Genomic DNA, 23,558 nt, shown 5'->3' with positions numbered 1-23,558 from the left:
GAATTCAGACGTCGCGATAGCTTGCTTCTAGAAAGTTGTCCAAAGGAACCACTACTTAGCCTGTTCGTGCTTCTTCACTCCGCAGAAACGCTTCGAGCATTGTATCATGGAAGCTGATAGCCATGTTGCTTTGCATTTACACATCGCATCTACGTTATGTCCCTACTCAGAACTTCACCAGCTATCAAGTCGAGTGTAGCTCTATCTTCCGTCAGTGTGGCGTAACCAAACGTAACATGGTGGTGTCCAATTTGAAATATGTATGTATCGTCAATTATGGTCCCTATTGATGTTGCCACATGCCACTGAATGAAGTTTTACCCGTCTCTACCATTTTAGTTCTATTTTCATCTCTTTACAGGTCATCCAAATTTTAATATTTTTTCAGCTGCTCCAATTTGCAGACGGGAGCAATGTATGCCAAAGTAACGCCAGTTTAATGGAGCGAGAATTAACGAAGGTGTTAGTTGACTCTTGATGAATGACGTCTAAAGCCTGTCCCTATCCTATACAATTCAGCAAATATCGTAGACATGGCTAAATATGGTATTTAAGAACCATTTAAAAGCTCACCTGTAGGGTGGTCTTCACTCTAGCACCACACAGCAAATATTTTTTTGGATGGCGTTATGCTTCTTAAATGTCATTATTTGGTTCTCACTGTGAAAATGATGATCTGACCACATTATAAGGCATCGCATGGAAGTCCTAAGTGCGGTACTCTGGTAAGTCTAAAGCGCCTTCTATTACTATACTTGTGCAGTCCCGTCTTTTCTTTTGCAAAGTAAGTAGTAGAGTATACTTGCATTTCAATGCCCAACAAAATGATTTCAGTGCCAGTTAATCTTCGAAGTCTTGATATTCAGTGTGAAGATGGGACAGCAGTAATTCGAATCGAGCTTTCAGATCTGTGAATACAACTACATATATACCTGCAAAAATAAATTTTGTTCAAGTAGTGTTGAACGCCTAACGGAAGATCTAAGAATACCAACTAAAGTGATTGACTCGGTTTTTCCAAATCGGTTCCCTCCGTTTTTTAAGTATCTACGGGCGGTTTTTTTAAATCTTTTTTTTTTTCATACAAGTCTTGACCTCTCAATAAAAAGTTTGAGTTTTTTGCGAAACTTTCAAAGCTTTTTTCCAATTTAAGGGAAACCCCTAAATAGTTTTTAAATTATATGCTAGGTTAGGGTTGAACAGTATATCATATTTGATTCCAATAAATGAACATTTGGCGCTTAAACATTTTCTGCGTATTTTGCCGAGCTTCTACTTGAATTCGTGAGGTTTTGACACAAATGGAGAGATCTACACTTTTGATCCACCTTCGAAGAAGCTTTTTTATGGCAGCAGTACACTGGGAGCTTTGCCATTGTATGCCGATGGACGAACGCTATTCGAAAAAAACTTTTATTTGATGTTGCTGGGAGCAGAAATTTAACCATGGACCTCCCGAGTGGCAGTAGGTACATCTACGAGGTGCACTCGGTTACGGCGGCAAGAACACTACTCAAATCTGTAAGGCGTCTGAAAAGATGAAATTAATTACTAAAAAAGTTAAAATAAAATCAACCGTGAATTTTTCACAGATTAACTTTTGATCTAAAAAATAACTTTGAACTTATTTGGCTTTGCTCTTTTCTAAATAAAATCTGACTTTACTGTTAATAGTTTTATTGTAAGTTTTGGTATTGACTTCATACCAACATAAGCCTTTTCAACTGCAGGAAAATTACTTATATAAAATAAAACCGGGTTTTCCGGTTTTTCTTAATTTCAAAATCGGGAACCGTTTTATCAAATTGCTATTTTTCGAATGACTCGAATCCCTTATAGCTTTTCTCCCAAGCCGTTGGCCTCGCTTGAATTTGCTTTTCTGGTAGTTTTTTTTTTATTGGCGATCAAGAAGCAGAAATGATCCATGTTTTTTCCGGTATCTTTATTTAATGTTGCATAGTTAAATTTTGCAGCTTCCATGGGTCAGTTAACATACCTTGCGAAAGACATTGCACTTTCAGCTACATTGTTCGGATTTCAGGGTTTCCTTCGGTATGTGGTCTGGCCCTAAATTCTTTAAGTCCACAAAATTCTTTTCTGATATGGTCTACTCATGTACTTCCTCAATAGTCACTTACGGCATCTTCGTACTGTCACATTGATCTTTTTTCTACAACAACAGGAAGAGTGACGCCATTATTTTCATATGGGGCATTCTAATTATTGCTGTGCTCATCCTAATTTTAACAGGAAACAAACATAGGACGTGGAAAGGATCTTAGCTGATTCTCGACGGAGTATTAAAGACTTAATTGCATTATACGTCATTATATACTTACCTCAGCATAAATCTGAGTAATTTATGTAATCTGACTATTGATTTTTGGAAAAATTCTGTTCCCCCTTTGCAAAAAATCGGGTTATGAAACCGAGTAGTAAACTTATCCCACACTTTATACTACCATTTTATGTATCTGAACTCGTTCTTTTTAAGCCGTAAGTAACTGAAAACTCCCTTTATTCATCGATATCCTACTTGTCATTCACAGCAGGCGTCGAAATGTGCAATTTCAAGTTCAATTGAATAGCAAAAATGTCCACCGCACACACACACTCAAACCACCTCATACAAATGTCATTGCCACACATGTGCATCAACACTCTATGCAAGTATTTATCTATATGTATATATTTATGTACACAAATATTGCAATTTACAAACAACAGATTATTGCAATAAACATAATTATGAGCGCTGCATATGATTTTTCAATTACAAACACCACCCACTCTCCGTCAAATGCGCCTTTTTGCAGTGCCAGCGGCAACGCGCATACATAGGTCGGAGTAAATCAAAATTTGGGGGCGTAATGTGGAACAGCATTCTCACCCATGCTACTGCAGTTATAGCATCAGAGTGCTATTAAAAGTGCAACACTGTGGTAGCATAGAAATAAAGGGTTACCAGCACTCACACATACACACTTTCATATATGAATCTCCATGCATTAATGCCATCGCATAATGATAATTAAGTGGTTGCGTCACATCAGCTCGCACTCACCGCCGCTGGGTGGACTGAGTGGTGATTACTCGTATCTGTTGCCATTGAAGTGCATAGCCATATCAATGGCTTGTAAAGACGCCTCGCATTTTGGTGTGGCAAAAATTTTATTTAATATCTGTTAGGGCATGTTGAGTTGTCATTAAAATTGCATATTGTTTGCAAGGCGGGGTGTGGGGGAAATATTTTATTGAAACCGATTTTATTGCACATTGCCGGCGACACTTGCAATTAGGCGAGGTGTTGAAGCGCAATGCGTGGAGTGTGATTGAATTGAGTGTTGGCGGTGGGCAGGCTTTTGAGTGTTGTCATTTAAGTGCGAAATTCTTTATAAATGCAGAGTTGCTATTGATACAAATAATACGAATGGGTGAAGGAGGGGGAGAGAGAGCGGAAGACTGTGGACTGCTAAAATTTTATGTTTATTTTCTTACCGTTTTTTTTTTAGTTGGATTGTTATACTTGCAAAGATTTCTAAAAAAAAAAATATACCCAACAAAATAATACCCAACCAAAGTACTTATTGAATATTTTTCAATAAAAGTAGTGTTTAGTATCCGATTGGTAATCTTTTTTTTTGTGTTTCACAAAAGTTTTACTTACATTTGGGATGGAAATTTACGAACCAGTTTGGGTAAAACAATTTTTAAACAATTTTAAACAAACCAGTTTTTAAAGAATTTTACTCAGGGTTACTCGGGTCACATTTTTACAAATTTTCCACTAAGCGGTTTTTTATGAGGAGAAATTATCAGCGAGAGCTTTTACTCTGGGCTGCCCACATAAGATCCACGTAAGGCTTTAAAAAGCTTGCACGATCGGATATGTTTTAGTCGTGCCTGGCCCAACCCATTCCACCTATGATTCTGTATATTTTTCTTGTCTTTTACGGTGTTATATTGGAGAGTCGCGCACTAACCCATCTATTTAGTATCCGAAAAAAATCATACGTAGTCATCATTAACGAGCAATAACTCCTGATCCTTCGAAAGGTACAAGCCGTCTATCGATTCACGGAGACCGACGAGTATATCAGAGAGGATAAAGGGTGCAATAAAAAAGTGGGCAGTTATAGAAGAATTGACTGGTGGCAACAATCCCCATTGAAATCACCCAGGACCGAAACGAGCCAAAGAGGCACTCGAGCTTAATCCATTCGAGAACAAAATTCTCGTAAAAACGAAACTCGAAGATGGAACGTTTCTAAAAAGAAAAACGTTGTTGGCGGCAATCCATGGAGGTAAAGGAATTGATGATAACCACTAAAGATAAAATTAGCCGGTCCTGTAACAAGTATAAGTACATACTAGGGTAGTCCAAAAAGAGTAAAGTCGGAATTTTAATGATCTCACCCCCAAGGACTCCTCTTTATCGAAAAAGAGTGTACCCCTTTTTTTTTTTAATTAAAAAATATTTAGAGGTCGCTCAAAGCGCTCAAAGTTTTCCATGTATTTTAACTTTTCTTTGAAATAGTATAGAATTCTTGAAAAAATATATATGTTTCGATCGGAAAACTCAAGTTTTCATCAGGAGACCTTTAATAGTAACACGAGATTGTATATTTAACCAGTTTTTATTACAAACGATTTTTATTCGAACCCACCTTGCATTTTTCGGGGTTTGTGGGAGTTTTTGACGGGCCAATAGATTATAGTTACTATGACAAAATGGTTAAATAAACGATTGGACATTATTACTGGAAATCTCCTGCAGAGAGACAGAGTTTTCCGATCGAAAAATAATGATTTCTAAGAATTCTATACCATTTCTACGATAAGTTGTTTTTTCCCCATATAAAATACATGGAAAGCTTTGAGCGCTTTGAGCGACCTCTAAATATTTTTGGATTTCAGTGTAAAAAGTAGAAGTATATATTTTCGGTATAGAAGAATCCTAGGGGGTGAGAGCATAAAAATACCCGACTTTACTTTTTCCACATGCTTTTTTGGACCACCCTAATGTATATGCAAAACACTTGGCATGGAAGACGGAGGGCTGCCGTATACTGGTGACCATGGAAATCGCGGAAAAAAGAGCCAAATATCATCGCTGCTGACGAGTGTTTACGAGAATCTGTCATACAAAAATCGTGTACGACGAAGCACAATAATAAAAAGCGGCGAAAAGAAACTCCCAAATCAAAAGCTAGTGGTCAGCAAAAATGAGAAGCATTGTGTTGTGGGGTGTTTGCCACAATGTTGAAACAAGGAATAGTATCGAAGCTTTTTCCTTGCCTAGTTATAGAAGCGATAATAGCCCCCACGGCAGTAATACAAGATACATAGCCTCACTCACATAACTCTTCGCCATACGGCCTTGTTTTACCAGACCCTCTCGCTAATCCAGGGTGTCATGCGTATCTAGGCCCATGTGACGGTTTGCAGTCAAGGTATTCCAAGCCTCCCGTATACCAGTACACGTGCGGAAGTAAAGGTGGACCGGCCATTCTTTCCCCCTTTCCTTTTTACTCGGTCACCGAATGACCCCTGATCCTCCACTGTTCGCGGACGCATATGGCGTTAAACTCAGTCTCAAAATTCCAAAGGAGCCCACACGGTTCACAACATAGTACGTTGCGTCAAGCATCAGCAGCTGCAAATGGCTGGTCGGTAGCAAGCAAGTGGCGTTTGGGTAGCCTGCACGGAAAACAAACTTGTCGTGCCAGTCGTCCATATCGAGGAAAGCTTTGAGTAAACAGTTTGTTACTAGTACTCGGAAGTCCTGTGAGGACATCATCACAAACCACAAGCCTTTTACGGCTACGAAGTCGGCTGAACGCAAAAGCATCCCAAAGGTTCAGAAACCAAATAGAAGTCCGACAAGCTAGCGGAGAGAACAGAAGAGCTACCTCTTGGCTTCCCAATACCCGAAGATTTGAAGCATGTGGTTTATAGGGCGAAGACATTATTTCCGAAAGTCATCAGCAGCTTCAGGACCGACATATAGAATGTGACCAACTATTTCATGGCTCAAAGAAGTACAGCTTAAGTTGGGTTAAGTTAACACCGCGCTGATTCGAAATTTCGAATGTGGCTAATTTCGATCTCTGAGAGCTCAGTGTTTCTTCAGAAGTGCGAGCCAAAATACCTTCATCTTAGCCTAGCGAAGGTTGGACAGTCTGAAAGAAAGTGTGGAGATGATTCCACTTCATCTTCCTCTTGACAGCTGACACAAAAGGATCAGTTGACATTCCTAGTCTCACCGCATGAATACCAATTTCAATAGCCCTTGAGAGGTAACGTGTTTTAAAGTGCCCCATAAAACATTTGCTACAGCACAGAAACGTCTTATTTCCCTTTTTTATGTCACAAAAGTACCCGGTTTACCTTAGCCTAATAGCAGATTATATGTCACATATAATATCTAATCTGAACATAGAACTTCGCGCTCTTCCTGAATTCGTGATAAAAATGTGGGTTTAAAGTAATGAGCCACAATGAAACCCGGCATTGCAAAACTGGATTTTTTCTAAATATTATATTTTAAGAAAAAATCGTTAAAAGAATAAGTTGATAGAAAAACATCTTTTTAAAACAAGCTTTGTAAATATGAAGCAAATCGGACATTAAAAACGGGGGTTGGAATATTTTTTAGGCTTTTGAAGAGAGTTGCCACCTGTTTCAAATGCAAAAATTCAATTTTGGCGTTTTATTTTATTTCGTTACTTTATATTTTTTATTTTCCTTTTTTATTTATTTTATTTTGTTTGATTTCATTTTCTTTTATTTTATTTTTTTTTTGTTTTATTTTTTTTTTTTTCATTTAAGTTTTATATCTTTATTATTTTGTAGAGTAATATTTTTATCTAATTTACTTTTAAGTAATATTAGTCAATTTACCTTACATTATTTCCCTGTTTATTTTATTTATCTTATTTTTTACATATTTAATCCAATTTTATGTAACACAAGGTAATTTATTTTATTGAACTGCATTTATTCTTTTATTTTATTTTTTTATTTTATTTATATTATTTTAGTTGTGCGGTTTTTTTAGGTTTTATTTTCTCAAAATTTTTTTTTTTTTTTTATTGTTTTAGATTATTTTATTTTATTTGGTTTTTTAAATAAAAGTTTTATTTAATTTCATAGTTTGTTTCTTATTTTTTTATGTTTGTTGGCCGACGCCTCGCTTAAACTTTTTAGCATCTTCAGGGGTAGTGTTTATTTAATCTGTGACAACAAATATAACAGAGCTATTGATCTAACATAACAAACTGTCGAAAAATTTTATTTTATTTAAGTTACTATATTTTTATAATTTAATTTTTTTTTACTTTATTTTAAGTGTGCGGTTTTATTAAAGGTTTTTTTTTCTCTCAATTTGTTTTTGTTTTTATTGTTTTAGATTGTGTTATTTTATTTGGGTTTTTAAATAAAAGTTTCACTTAATTTCATATTTTATTTCTTATTTTTTTATGTTTGCAGGCCGACATCTCGCTAAAACTTTCTTAGCATCTTCAGGGGTAGTATTTATTTAATCTGTGGCAACAAATATAATAGGGGTATTTATGTAAAATAACAAACTGTCGATAAACGTGATAAAATTATTAATTCCATACAAATTAAATGAAACAAACTAAAATAGGATGAGATAAGAAAAATAATAATTGAAATAAACTAAAATTATATCTACTTTTTTTTTATTTCGTTCTACATATTTTAGTTTGTTTCATTTGATTCTATTTATTTTGTGTTACTTACATACCACCCACACTTAAACATTTTTGATACCCATCAACAACCAAATTTTGTGTTAACATAAAATTTGCGTGTCTCAAATAGTCACAACAGCGGATCAGTGACGGCTATAAAACCCTGACGTCTAGCTATTATTTCAGTTTTCACCTAACACCGTTTCACACGCCGCTTAGATGGATTACCGCTTGCGGCTCGCGTTGGTTTACTCAATCGTCCTCATCTTACTTCACCTGCAGGACGCGCATGCTGGACGCAATATCGAACTGAATTCCTTTCAGCCAATGTCGGACTACGATGACTCCTGGATATCTTGGGATACAATTCGCTTGAAGAAAATATCACGCACGGAAATGGGTGTGACAGGTGATGTGGAACTCAAGCAGAATATAGGCAATGAACAACTCGTGAGTGATTATGTGAATTATCTATATAGTCTATGTATAAATAGTAGGAAAAAATCTTAAACTTTTTTGATGACAGGTTTCCATGCAAGTATACAAATACGATCGCGAAAATAAACGCCGTGGACCAATGGTGTTTCAAATTGAAAAGCCATACTGTCAACTAGTTGAAAGCCTTATGAACACCTATAATGGCATGGTGAAGAAGTCGAACTTGCCGGATCCGTTTCAGTGTCCGTTTCCAAAGGTTTGTGCTGATAGTTGTTAAGATTTTGATTAAAAAGATTTTCGGGAAAATGTTCATATGCCACTTCGTTTAAACGAAAACGCAGTTATTTTTAATTGCACTCGAAGACATACATAGAAATGAGAAATTTAAGCAAAATGTCAATCAACAGCTGTGTTCAAAGTGTTGCCAGTGTGTGCCTGAAAGAAAGAGTTACCACAAGGTGGGGGAATAAAGAGAGTTTTGCATTTAGAAATTATTTAATATGCAACTTAAAAAACCGTGGACCGTTATTTGTGCCGTTTTTTTAGCTTTTAACATCAAGCAACAGCTTTCGAATTTAATATTTTGTACTAATTTTCTTACAGAATACCTACACTTGGAATGAATATGTACTCGATACCGATTTCTTGGTAAAAGATGTACCAAGTGGCGATTATATACTTTATGCCCTTTTGAAAAATGGCGAAAAAGCCGTTTCGGGACTGGAATTCGAAGTGACAGTCCAGTAGATATTGATTCTTAGTTTTTCTTAATTCATATCAATCGTATGCTTTATATTTTTTATATACACCAATGTAGTTTATCCATAATTTAAGTCGATGCTTATGTATGTACATAGTATAATTTCCTCTGCCGCTCAACTAAGTTTTTATATAATAAATCTTATATGAATTTGTTGATAACACATAAATTTCTCTGAATATTAATTATAACAAACTGCAGGAGGCACGTCCTCTGGGCCTGTCGTTAGTTACCTTGCTTTTCCTGGCAATTATTTTCAGCTGGACCTTAGAATTATTCCAGTTTAGAAAATACTTACGAAATCCCATTCACTTTAAGTAATCCTTATATTTGGGACTATGTATTTCTTTGGTTCGTCCGTCTACTTGCCTCGATTGTTCCGGCATCATCTTCTCATGAAGGAGGTCCAATCAGAACACAAAATGCGTCGTTGGAAACATTTTGGCTCGCATCAAGTGCTTTAGGGCTTTCACAGAAGTATCCGATGTGCACTTTGGATCCTCCTGTTCCTAAGACGATAAAGCAGACTTATTTTCTAGGTATAGTTCAATTTTTATTGTCAGCTTAAAGGGACAAAAACGTTCCCTCACTTACTACTGTACCTCTTCTTCTGCTTTCTTGTCAAACGACTACTGGTTGGAATCGATAATTTTTGGTTTGGATAAATTTTTATTTCAGTACTTTTATCTTATCATACAGCGAACTTCTACCCAAATAAAAATTAAACTTATTTTCAAAAGTTATGCGAAATTCAAAATTTGACAATTTTCGGGACTTTGGAAAATTATTTTTTTGAATATTTAAGAAACTAATTAGAGTTAAAAAAAATGGTTCTGTCTCGTACTTAGCACTATAAATAAAAAATATATTTAAAATATGGAAAAATAAAAATATTTGCAAAATTTTGAAATTTTAAAAAACCTATAAAAATGTTTTGCTCAATTTTTTACAATACCTCCAAATGATTTTGAAAGATGTTAAAATTTTCAAATTTTCTTTGTTTAAAGATATTCATTTTTGAATATTGAAAAAAAAAACATTTCTTACAAACTCTCCATGAAATTATCTTAAAAAATTTATTTTACTTAAATTTTTTTTAATTTAGAGTTTCCTTTTTTTCGAATTTCGAATATACATACTTATCTTTAAAAAAAACTTCAAAAATTGCTGTAACTTTTTACATCAGTTAGTGGTACAAAAAAAAATTGTTTTTTCTTTTAGTTAAGATTTCTTAAATTTTAAACTTCTGTATTTTTTTTTATTTTTCGATTTAGGTAAATTTTTTATAGCCTCAAATATCACCTTTAAAACGAGTCCCAGAAATTTTCAACTTTCGAAAAACCAATATTTGCATTCGTTGGCAGCCTATTTGCCTTGAAATAATTATCATCTAGTCTTCTGTTTTAATTTGTTCGAATAATCATATTTTCACCATTAGTAAAAAAGTAGTGATAAGGTTTTCACTTTTTACCAGTAGTTGACAATAAGGGCTTGATTTGAGACAAAGTGGTCGAACTGCTGGCTCTTATGCCTGAATCTGCAATCGCAAATACTTTGTTCTTACCTAAACAAATCTCACATTTTTTCATTCCCTAAAACATAATTTAATTCACATTAATTATTTAGTCTTATCTGCTTAAACTTTTCCATTGACGTTTATTTAATTTTACAGTTTCGCCCACCAATTATCGCTTTTTTCATTGAACTTTTTCCATAGGTATGCATATGTATATATGTATGTGCATATGTGGGTGAGTGTGTGTAAATATCTGTATTTAATTTTTTGTTTGTCCATTATTTACAGTTCATAGAAGTCCAATTAATTTGCATTCAATCCAACAATTTAATAGCCACTCGACGATTTTTTTTTAATTGCATTGCCACACTACCCATGAGGGTACGCTGGCAAATATGTTCATGTGCTGTTTAATAACACATATGTATACATACTGGCAATAATATTTTACAGCTCGAATACTGAATTCATGCAAATTAATATCCACAGATAAAATATCAGCAATTAAGCACGAAAACAAACATTTCAACGAAAAAACTTAATAAAAAGAAATAAATATTTTTAAATAAATGTTCACTTGTTTAAAATTTTTCATTTTCATATGTGTATGTGCATTAGGGTGGTCCAAAAACAGTAAAGTCGGAATTGTAATGCTCTCGCCCCTTAGGATTGTTCTATATCGAAAAAAAGTATACCACATTATTTTATTTTGAAATCAAAAAATATTTAGAGGTCGCTTAAATCGCTCAAAGTTTTCCATGTATTTTTATATGGGAAAAATAAAATTTTTCGTAGAAACGGTATAGAATTCCGACTTTACTTTTTCACATTCATTTTTGGACCACCCTAATGTGCATACATGCTTGCATGCAATATGCATATATGTGGCTTCAAGTATTACTGTCTGTATATGAGTGCCTGAAACCAATTGTCTATATTTTAACCAATTTGTGAAACGCGTAAATGTTCCAGTGTACCTACATACATTTGACGAGTTTCCTTTTACCTTTATTTATTGCAATAACAAGTTATGAATGCCTGAGTATATCCATAGTTATGTATGTCCGAATATACATATATTTATATGTACATAATGTCATAAACACTTAAATGCAAAGTACCTTTTTGCGAATCATTAAAATTGTCGATATTTTTCTTCGTACATCCTTTTCTATGCTACAGGTTGGGAACGACGCGCAGTGTTGCGAGTGCGGCCAAAAATACAAAAATGCGATGTCAATAACTGAAAAAACTAAGTAAGCGGTTTGATTCCTAATTTTCGAACTAAGATTTTATTTGCTAGAATTTTATAATAAAATTGAAAAAATGTTGAAGCTGTAAGCCGTCAGAGTAAGATGAATTGATCCACTTTTTTATTTGTTAAGAAATCATAATTTTTGTCCTCACTTTGTAGCGCTCAATTTTACACAAATGGTAAGTTAAAGCATAGTTACTGGACGTGTACGACTTAAAACCGTGTGTTTTTATTTACCTGTTAAAAAAGAAAAAAATTAAACATTTTTAAAGTAAGTTTATGCCGGAAAAAATATTAAAAGTTAAGTAAATTAAAACTGTGAACCCGAACTTTAGAAATTATTAAAAAAAAAAAAAATCAACTCCGATATTTTTCCATATTTTGTTTCGGTAAGGTTGCCTGATTTCAAATAATTTTTGATTTGATTTGAATCATCGACCAAATAAAAAATATAATTTTTTGTGATTTCAATCGTCGACCAAATTAGAAATAAAATTTATTTATGATTTTATTTGTGATTTGATTTGCATTGGAAAAAAACTGGAGAACTTGCTTGCCTTACATAAAAAAAAAATATTTTCTAGTGGCAAAAAACAATGCTTTAGTTCGTTGTGGAATCAAATCACAAATATATATTTTTATTTTTTTGTCCACAAGTAATAAATATAAATTTTATATTATTTATGATTTGATACAACTTTTAACCCAAAAATCAATTAGAATTTTGGATCTGCGATTTGATTAATTCAAAATCACGCATGAAAAGCAAAAACTCTATATAAAATGACGTACAAGAAATGGCTAAGAAATTTTTTTGTGTAGAATTTCTTTAAGGAAGTGCGCAGTCCTCAAGAAATTTGCCATGCTTTCTACTACGGTTTTATAAAGGTTTTTCTGAAAAAGTGCAAAAGAAATATATGCCCGTTCCATTACTTTTTGAGGAAAGAGCGAGGCAACAAGCTGTTAAATATCAGATGTCAAAAATTTTTGGACGCACGCACGAAATAATGGCAATTTTTTTCTTGACCGTTTTCTTGAGAGCAGCTGGATACTAAGCTTAACTCATAAAGTGGCTCTCTCTTTTCAAGCAAGCTGTCCAGACTGGTTTCTCCTAAGTTTTCTAAACTCACATAAGGGGTCATCATTTTGTAAAATGAAGAAGCAGCTCTAGTCAACGCATCAGCATTCGTTGCCCTGGGTATCCGTATGCTGTGGCACCCTTACAATGTGTACTCTTATCCCTATCCCACGAAGGAAGCTTTTTTAAGCTTTCAGTAAGGTTTACATGCATATGCGTACAGCAACGGATCTCGCTGAACGTCTCTGACCCAGTTGCCCATGATAACTGCTTGGCTAGCAGAACAAATGAATACTACACCCTCCGTTCCCCTTTTCTTGTAGCAGCTGCTGGTTTCTGCTCCAGAGCTAGAGTCCATTAGGGACTTTTCCGTGTGCACACTACTAACATCGGATGGGAATCCTCCCAAAACTCAGAATGCCAGTCTGTTCGGCGTGAAATGGCACACCGAAACCGCCTCCAGAGCGCCGCAATATTTGGTACCCAAAATCAATAGTCATCAAATTGCAGTCTTATAATGGCAATCACTCTGAATCTCATCCTTAATTTAAATATCTACAACTCACTGCTCGGATGTTTTCTACTATAGCACCCGAGCAGTAGCCCAAAGCATTCCTTTGTCAATTTCATCATTTCTGCAGCAAATAAAAAGACCAGCGTAACGAGAGATTAGAATAGCCTGCAGAGAACTTTATTTAAGCTAGAACGTCTTAGAAAGCTCCTTCCCTATTTGGCTCTTCGGCATGGTATCGTAGAGATGTAAAAACGCTCTTAAAATTAGCAAGAAGACGTGCATGGTGTCTTTTATATTTCTGTAGATGACTGACTTCATGTGGAAATATAGTTAATGGGGTAATCTGAAGGCCTGAAGCCACATTGATAAGTCGAAAGACTTTTACACAGTACTAGTAGTACATGCCGTTGAACACGCCTTGACGACCAGCTTTGAAAGGTCAAGCTGGTATACGGTCGGACGCGGTATAATAGTCCTTAACTCGCCTTGCTAGAGTTGAAGGATCTCAGCCTCGATCTTAAACATTGGTCCAAGTTTTTCTCGAGGAGTGTTCCTCCATTCCTTAATTGTATGAGCTCTGAACAGCTCAGCCGGTATTCCGTCTACTCCAGGGGCCTTGTTCTTTGCAGTGTTACGATTGCTGTTCCCGCCTAGGTTTGAACGACTGAAGGATCGCAATCTTCGCCTTCATTGCATTAGTCTGGCTTTTGCTTTAGAAGTGTTCCCTATATATCTCAGGTGTGTCTGCAGTAAAATCAACTAAAACTTCTCACTATATTAGGCAGGAGATAATTTCCGAGATGCGCGGAGTAATGATTGATAATAATGATCATTAATAATGCCTTGCCCTTTGGAGCCAAGAGCGGATATGAATGGACACAGAATTTTCTTGTGTAAAACAGCTTAGTTAAACTGGTTTAACACTGCGGTAAAAGGATCAATCCATAATGTCTTAGTATTGTGTCGTGGCTGGAGACGGCTAACTCAGTTTAACGCTTGACAAACTGAGTGCAAGCAAGATGATAACTTAATTTGTTTAGAAGTTACTCTTGGTGGAGATTATTAATTTGGAAATCGGGTAATTCCTCAGAAAGAAGTTTTCCAGTTAGGTTAGCACAGGGCAATCGAAAAGAGGCGTAGGTTAGCACTTATGTTCGCCGCAAAGGTCTAGACCCGGTTGCTTGATACAAATCGAGGGAAATCGTATAAAGTCAGTAGAGCTGGGCTCACCTCAGTATATAACGCGGATGGTTCAAAAGTCTTTGCAAGGGTCGCAGGGTTGGTGGGTGTACATTAGGATGGTCCAAAATAAGTAAAGTGGCAATGCTCTCACCGTGTAAGATTCTTGTATGCTGAAAACAAAACAAACCGGTTTTTATATTTAGAAGTCGGTCGAAGCGCGACGATGGCATAAAAAACATTTTTTGTAGAAATGGTTAAAATTCTTGAAAATCAATATTTTTCGAACGAAAAATTCGGCTTATCTTCAAGAGATTTCTATTAAAAATACACAATTGTTTTTCTAACCATTATTTAATATTATCTATTTTTAAAGGCCCCCAAAAACATGCAATGGGGACCCATAAAAAATTGTTAGTATTAAAAATTGTTAAAATAAACAATTGGGTATTATTATTGGAAGTCTCCTGAAGAGAAACAGAGTTCTCCGATCGAAAAATATTGATTTTGAAGAATTCTATACCATTTTTTGCGAAAAAAATGTCCCCCCATTTTTTCCTATATAAATTACATTTACATATTTTTTTGATTAAAAAAAAACAGGGGTAAAGTTTTTTTTTTCGATATAGAACAATTCTAAGGATTGAGCGCATTGAAATTCCGATTTTACTTTTTTCACATGCCCTTTTGGACCACCCTAGTACACTAAATATCACATGCCAAATAGTTTCAGGCCAGACAAACTGGCTCAACAACTAGTAATAGTGAGACTTGGAGCTACTCCTCCTAGGCCAGAAAAGTGAAACAGCCGCAATCAGCGAAATAAATTAGCAAACCAAATAAAGTGCGATGTACCAAAGCACTAGCGATATAGCTGGGAGTCAACTAGGTAAAGGAAGCAGAGGTGGATGCACTTTAAACTCAAAACTGACTGAGTTGGCAGAAGAGGCGGCCAGCAAGGCGTTCGTAAGTGGCTTGTAGTAGTAAGTGAAAAGTTTCTTCCTCAACAGTTTGGAGGCCATTTATTGTATTGTATTTATGTATGTATTTAACTAAGTAAAACAAAAACCATTTACAAGTATTTCTAAAATACTCAAACTATAGCAATTTTAGCAATCTAAGGCAAATGGAACAAACAACAACAGCAAATACATACGAGTATAATGTGGCAGCAAGACAATCGACCAGCCAGCCAGACAATACAAAACAACAAATCGTTAAGGCATTGGAAAGTTAGCGTTAAACTTCATTTTCTTCGAGTTGTTCAAAGAGTTGAGAATGAAAATGAAAAAAAAAATAGAAATGTACAACGAAGATAATAAAACAACAACAACAGTGTAAGCCTAGCAAATGCAGAAGAAAACTTGCAAATTCAAATAGCCGGATGCGATTGAGCGCTTTTACCCAACTGACTGCAGGGATAGCGGGCGAACGGGGTGAGGGTGTTAGTCGCTTTTAGCGACGATGGGTGTTTCCCAAGCACTGCAGTTGATGGTTCGATGAATTTATTACATGTACATACATATGTACCATTCAAGTAATTTACAATAGAAAATTTTATAATTTCAGTGAGGGAATTGTGTGGTAGCTAGAAAATTTTCAAGTGCTTACGGGAATTTAGTATATTTAAGTGGAATTTTCTTATTGAGGAAAAATTTTAGACACGCTTTCATTTTAACGTCTTTCGAGCGAAATTCAAAAAATTTGTAAATCTAAACTTTTAATAAGAATCAAATGAAAATCTGTTTGAACAAATCAAAAATAAAAATCAATTCGATTATTTTGTTTACTTTAATTCGGGGACCCAAAGTGTTATTATCTTTATAGTAAAAATCACAATTTAATTGTTGGGAATGGATTTTAATTTATCCCAACAAATTTAACCGTTATTTATGACTTTTATGATTTTGCTCAGTTTTTGAGCGTTGTTTTTGATTTTTATTTTATTAATCATAAATATTATAACCGTGTGAATGTAGAAATATTTTTTTTTATCCCAATAACGAAAAACGATTTATTAAAATTTTTTAAAAGAAGTTTGCTGTATTGTACCAATCGTGTGACTACAAAAAAAAATATCGTCCCATTTTTTTTTTTTGTACCAATAGCCCAATATAAAAAATATACCAATCGTGTGACACTGCCTTAACGGTTAAAAATGATAAAAAAATAAAATAAAAATCCAAAATAATGATTATTGTTTTTATAGAAAAAAATAACAATCTCAAAGTAAAGATTGAATTTTACTGAAAAAAATAAAAATCCGATTTCAAAAATTATCCTTGATCGAAAAAATTATGTTTACGATTTTGCAATTATAGAAGTCTTGATATTTAGCGGTAATTTTCGGTCGCTGCTTGAATTTAAAATTTCTATTTTACTTTCAGTTTTGTTTTTATTTGTTTGTGTTCATCCTGTTCGTACGGCCACCTACCCAACGAGGCGTTCGTAATGAGGGGAATTCAATCGGTCCATAGCGGCAGCGCCCATGCCACAGCAAGGCCACCGTTACTCCCTGAGGCGGCCCAGTGTCAGGAAACGCCGCACAGTGGTTCAGCGCAATTCATTTTTTGGAGAAAATTAGAAGGAGTGGGCGTGGGGCTTAAATTTTTCATATGTAACCTCTAAGGATATAAATGAAGAAAAAAAAACGAAAAAATGGGTGTTATCGGTTTATTTTAAAGCATCCATAATCTCGAAGCCATAGCTGTCGTCATTCTCCCTTACCTTCCCCCTTTTTCCTTCCCCTTTTCCCTCTCACTCTTAAGGGCATCAAAATATACAACGTAGTCGTGTTCAAGTGGACTTCCATTTCGGAAGCAGCCTGATAACCTCATTTAATCCAATTTTGTTTTATTTCATTTTATTTTACGTAAAATTTGGTTTTTTTTTTGTTTGTTCAGTTTGTTTTCAATTAGATTTTAATTTTTTTGTAATTTTGTTTTATTTTGTTACTTTTTGGTTTTGTTTTAAATTAAATTTAAATTTGCATTTAGTTTCGTTTTGTTATTTTTTGCTTGTTATTATATAGGATTTTATGTTAATCCCTTTAATTTTATTTTGTGTTATTTATTAAATTTTATTTTGATATTTTTCTTTCATTTTTGTTCCCCTTGATATTTAAATTTATTTCTATTGTTTTATTTTATTTCAAGTTTTATATTAATTTTACTTTATTTTTCATTTACATATTTTTTATTTAACTTAATTTAGTTTTTAGTTTATTTTGTGTTATTGTGCTTAATTTTTTCTATTTCAAAAGTTTATTTTTTTCTTTTCTTTAAATTTTGTTTTATATATTAATTGATTGTTTATTTTATAAACTCCAAAAAATTTTGTTGAATTTGTTTAAATTTCATTTTTTATTTATTTTTTTTATTAAAGTTGGAGTTTTGTTAATATTCTATTTTAAGATTGTTTAGCTTTTAAAGGCGTGCTCGTCCTTTTAGTCATTTTTTTTTTGTTTTTTTCTTTATAACATTTATGTTCAACAATCTTATTGAGCATGAGGCCGCTTTTATGAAAAATTATGTGGAAAAACACCACGAAGTCTGATTAGGATATGTGGTGATCTCCGAAATAGCAGCTATAACTTCTACCTATATTTAAGTTATTGTTGTTTTTCCTACATAATTTTTTCATAAAAACGTCCTCAAGCTCAACAATATTGTTGAATATATATAGTTGTGATAAAGGTCAAAAATAATAAAAAAATAAATAATTAATTTGAATTATTTTCTGCTTTATTTTAATTTTATTTAATTAATTAATTTTTAAGTAATTTCTTTATTTACATATGCTACGTTAAATATATTTTTTATTTCTTAGCTGTTAATTTTTTGTATTTTTATTTAAAATAGTTACGATTTTCACCTGACACTCTTTATTTTATTCCTATTAATTATAAAATTTTATTATTTTTCATCTTCTTAGTTCTTAATTGATCTTTTTTCATTTTATATAATTTTTTACTATATTTTATAATCTGTTTAATTTACATTGTTTTTAGTTTATTATTTTCACTTCACTTTTATTTTTCTGGTATTGTAGATTTTTCATTTAAATTTTTATTGTATTATATAATTTTTAATTTTCATGCATCCATATGTGTATTAAAATTTTTTTATTGTTTGATATTTTAGTTAGGTTTTAAAAAATAACTTATAAATATATATTTTTTTTATTTCATATTTTTATAACAGTTTTATTTTTATTACTACCTTTTCAAATTCATTTGGTTACGGTGATCTTTTATCTTTGCCTTATTGTTGCTTGATTTGTATTTTCAAATAAATAAAATTTTATTAGTTCCTTTTTTGAACTTTTCTTTTTTCATATTTCCTGTTTAATTTTATTCTATTGAATTTCCGTTTTTTCTTTGACCTGCCTTATTTTTTATGTGATATATTTTTTAACAGATAAATTTTTAAATCACCTACCCTAAATTGCATCCTTTTTGCCAAGCAACCGTATGCTTCGCCCACAATTGCATCCTTTTTGCCAAGCAACCGTATGCTTCGCCCACAGCACAGCGCCATCTGTGTGTCAACTGTAGCAGCATGTTGCTGTGCGATGTAAACAAATTACTGTCAAATCGTGGAATGCCAGCTGAAGCGTAATCAGCTGTTTTTTGCTTGGTTCGGTTCGTTTACATTTGTGTTAACCTACATTTTTTGGTGTTTATAAGAAATACGCTTATATTTGCCCGCCGTAATTTTACACTATTCGTTAAATTACTGTGCAATAATAGTGAATTTGTGTTGTTAAGTATATTAGCCGTAGTGTTATTAAAAATGTCCACTACCAGCACGGACACGTTGAAGCTCAACCAAACGGCTATGTTCGCCAAAATACGCGCCGGTTTGCCGGTGGAGCGCCAACATACGCAAAATTTGCTTGAATGCAAGGATGATATGTTATATGCATGGGATTCGGAGGAAAACTGTTTACTGGCGGTAAATTGGCGTTTGGCAGCGTTGGAGGGATTCGATGTTGTTAAATACCAGGTGAGTGAAATTGTTCTTATGCTTGAATATGCCCTCGCTAGCAGTTGCCAATTGTATGTATATGTATATGTGCTTATTAAGTTTTAATTAAACTAACTAGCTAGTGTGTATTTTAAAAACTTTCGAGCTAAATTTACAAAGAGCGCTCTTGGAATGCTATATCAAAGCAAACAGTTGTCCACCAGCTGCTTCCTCAAAATATATGTGTTTATTCTTATACAATCCTGTGAGGGGACTCGAAACTTATTAAATGGAAATTAAATATCCAGCAATTACAGCTCAAAATACTCTCAATGTAATGTAAATCAACGCTGTTGCAGTTTATACGCGGTGAAAGAATGTCTAACTAAAGAAGTTTATTACAATTTCCCGTATTTTGAAGATATTCTTTAGTTGTTGTTGTTGTTGTTGTAGCGGCTACTAAGCCCCGTTGGGGACGGTTCATCCATCATCGTTGTCGTCTATTTCAGGTAAGGGGAGGCCCAGGAAGTGTGCGACTTCCACAGGGGCTGTCCATAGGGACAGGGGCGTTAGCTGAGTGGGATTCTCAGGGCATGTGAAGAGGTGCCGGGAGTCATGTGGCGACTCTCCACATGCCGGGCATTGGTTGGGCACATCCTCGTTGATTCTGCTCAGGTGTTGAGCCTGCTGCAATAGCCAGAGCGAAGTTGGGCTATTGTTGTGCGGGTCTCCCGAGGCAGACAAAGTTCTGTCCCGTCCACGTCCGGTGGTTGTGTGCCTAGAACGGCATTCACAGGGCGGGAGTCTACATAACTTGAGACTGATTCCCTGTGAATGCCGTTGAGGGCCTGTCGGTAGGTTGTCGGGTCCAGAGGTTGTTTAATATACCTCTGGACTTCGTCTGTCAGTTCGTAAAGATGCCTCCTGACGTGCCGTGGCGAGGGCTCTTCCGCGAGCAGTTGCCCGCTGGGATGGCCACGTCTGTAGCTCCCAGCGAGGAACTGCTTGCAAAGCATTAAGTTATGCTCCTTTACCGGGAGCATCTGGGCCTCGTCGTGAAGGTGATGTAGAGGCGTCATCAGGAGGCATCCTGTCGCGGTACGTAATGCCGTGTTTTGGCAGGTCTGCAGCTTCATCCACTGCGTCCTGCTAGTCCCCGGCGACCATACGGGCGCTGCGTAGTTCAGAACCGGCCGGCCAATTGCCTTGTATGTTGCCAACAACGTTTCTTTATCTTTGCCCCAAGTGCTGCCGGCCAGCGACTTGAGGACATTGTTGCGGCTCTGTACTTTGTTGACAATTGCGGTTGTATGCGCCGAGAAGGAGAGCAGACTGTCGAAGGTAACTCCGAGGATTTTCGGGTTATTCACCGTCGGTATTGTTACGTCATCGACGTGAATACCCAGTGGCAGTCTGACCTCCTTCGTCCAGGTGGTGAAAAGGGTTGCCGAGGATTTCGCAGGGGATAGGGCTAGGCTCCTTGCAGTGAAGAAGCGAGAAAGTTCGGAGAGGTAACCGTTTACTTTTGAGCACAAGTCATCAATTCCATTCCCAGACGCCATGATCGAACAATCGTCAGCATATGAGACTATATTAACACCCTCTGGTGGCTGAGGAAGCTTTGATATGTAATAATTAAACAGTAGCGGGGACAGGACACCACCCTGTGGTACCCCCTGTTTAATTTTACGTGGCTTGCTGGTTTTGTCTCTGAAGATTACTGACGAGTGTCGACCACTCAGGTAATTCGCCGACCACCGTTTGAGTCCCTGTGGGAGTGAGGAGGCCTCTATATCTTCTAGTAGCGTTGAATGACTGACAGTGTCGAACGCCTTGGACAGGTCCAACGCTACTAGAATAGTTCTCTCACAGGGGCGGTTTCGGTTTAGGCCACGAGTTATCTGAGTGTTTATGGCGTTAAGTGCTGTTGTTGTACTATGCACTTTACGGAACCCATGTTGATGCTTCGCTGGGGTCAGGTGGTTCGTGAAGTACGGGAGCAGCAGGGCCTCGAGTGTCTTCGCTACCGGGGAAAGGAGAGTTATCGGGCGATAAGACTCTCCTTTGTTGGCTGGTTTCCCCGGTTTGAGCAGTGGGACCACTCTCCCCATTTTCCAGATGTCTGGAATGACGAGAGTGGCCATAGACAGGTTGAGGACCTCCGTTAGGTACGCTACTCCCGCAGGACCCAAATTTTTCAGCATCAACATGCATATTCCGTCGGGTCCAATGGCTTTGGAGGCTTTCGCCTTCCCGATGGCTACCCTTACCTCACCGCTGGTGAAAACAAGAGGCGCACTAGGTTTTGGCATTTTGTGCAGCCTTCTGGTCACTCGACGTTTGGCTTTATCCACCGGAGGATGCAGAATGAACTGCCGGCTAAAATAGCTCGCGCATCTCTCCGGGTCCGACGAAGCGTGGTCACCAAAGTCTATCTCGACTCTGTCGTCGCGCTTCGTCGGGTTGGACAACGACCTCACGGTTGACCAAAGCTTGCTCACACCAGAGGCGAAGTTGCAGGTCTTCAGATGCTCTTCCCATTTCTTCCGCTTATGTACGTTCACAAGTTGCCGAATCTCCGAATTGAGATCCCTAATACGGGGATTTCCGGGATCGGCCTGACGAAGGTTGTCGCGCTCATCAGCTAGAACAGCCGCTTCGGCAGGAAAATTCGGACGTGGATCCTTAATACATCCTGCTGGGATGAAGCGAGCTGCAGCAGCGGTGACAACCCTGCGGAACTTACGTTCACCTACATGAACGTCGGTTGGTATGGGTAGTGCAGTGAAGGCGCCCTCAGTAACATCCGTGAAGCCTTTCCAGTCAGCTTTGGAAAAGTTGATATAGGTCCGGTGATCCACGGAAGCAAAGTCGGCAGGTTTATCAATCGAGATGACTATGGGCAGATGGTCTGATGCTAGAGTCAGCATAGGTCGCCATGATACGCTGTTTATCAGACCAGCGCTGACAATTGTTAGATCTGGCGAGCTGCAGCAGCTGCCCATAATCCTGGTGGGTGCGTCGTCGTTCATTGTGCAGAATGTCGAATCGTCTATCTGCTCAGCCAGATGTATTCCCCTACGATCGTTTGACAGGCTTGAGTGCCAGAGATCGTGGTGCGCGTTGAAGTCACCAACTACCATACGGTTTTCACCTCTGAGTAGCGCACCTATTTCAGGGTGATATCCTGCCGGGCAGCTGGTGACAGGGGGTATGTATACGTTAAATATTTCGAGCTCAACATCGCCTGACCGGATAGCAATACCCTGACATTCTAGGATGGTATCCCTGCTGTCGATGTCTTCTTCGATAAGACGATACTGCACGGTGTGGTGCGTGATGAACGCTAAGCCACCACCATTATCTCGCTCGCGATCTCGACGGTGCACGTTGTACCCGGCACAATTCAACAGAGTTGAATTGCTGTGCAACTTCGTCTCTTGGACCGCAGCTATCAATATACCATGCCGACACATGAAGGCGGTTATCTCCTCAATCTTGCTCTGTAGCCCGTTGCAGTTAAATTTAAGGAGCTTCATGTGGTTCGAGAGACGTGTCGTGATGTGGGGTGTAAGGGATGTGTGTGTTCTTACCGACGTTGGCTGTGTGCGCTGCTGTGATGGTTGCCGCCCTGTGGTGGTGGCGGGAGGCGTCGCAGGTGAGGTCTGCGGCCGAGCAGCGCAACACGGGCCCTCGAAATTCCCCGTCCAATCTCGCGTGGTACACAGACCTGAGCATGCCCTAAAGTGGCACCAGCCAAGGGAGGTGTTGCACTTGACTGATGTCGCATTACGGAATATCCTGGTCTGACATACCGTGCAGATTGTAGGAGGAACCAGGAGTTGTTGGCGGCGGCGTGTGCGGGTAGTGGTGTGGTTGTGTGTGTTCTGTGGTATGTTCTGTGGTGTTATGATGTTGTTGTGCTGTGGTGACTGTGTGAGGCTGCTCAGGTGGACTGAGGTTAGCCGTAGAGGCTGCTCTGTTTGAGCAGCAGGGGACCCCCTGCGTACGACGTGGTCCACTGTCGATGTGTCCGTAGTCCTGAGCAGACTCTAAGGTGACTCCACCCCTCGCAGGCATTACACTTGACTGAGGTGGAGTTGTGGTGTAGTCGTCGCTGGCATACACAGCAG

The 23,558-nt window shown here is 36.9% G+C and overlaps 2 protein-coding genes across 2 annotated transcripts in view; both read left to right on the top strand.

Moving 5' to 3' along the window:
- The first annotated feature begins 7,910 nt into the window (after positions 1-7,910).
- Positions 7,911-8,978, top strand: CheA7a (Chemosensory protein A 7a). Its single transcript, XM_017610688.1, has 3 exons — positions 7,911-8,168; positions 8,245-8,412; positions 8,760-8,978. Exons 1-3 carry the CDS (start codon positions 7,938-7,940, stop codon positions 8,901-8,903), a joined length of 543 nt encoding a protein of 180 aa, XP_017466177.1. The 5' UTR covers positions 7,911-7,937; the 3' UTR covers positions 8,904-8,978.
- A 10,111-nt stretch (positions 8,979-19,089) lies between these two features.
- The window catches only part of mbo (Nuclear pore complex protein Nup88), a 122,252-nt gene continuing 117,783 nt past the window's right edge, over positions 19,090-23,558 (top strand). Inside the window, exon 1 of the mRNA XM_017610686.1 lies at positions 19,090-19,464. Within this exon, the coding sequence (XP_017466175.1) occupies positions 19,252-19,464 (213 nt within the window). The 5' untranslated portion in view covers positions 19,090-19,251. The remainder of the gene's footprint in view (positions 19,465-23,558) is intronic.

Source organism: Rhagoletis zephyria, unplaced genomic scaffold (assembly GCF_001687245.7).
Source record: "Rhagoletis zephyria isolate East Lansing unplaced genomic scaffold, Rhagoletis_zephyria_1.1 Rzeph_scaffold_00331, whole genome shotgun sequence".
NCBI lineage: Eukaryota > Metazoa > Arthropoda > Insecta > Diptera > Tephritidae > Rhagoletis > Rhagoletis zephyria.
This window is presented reverse-complemented; position numbering and strand designations above follow the sequence as displayed.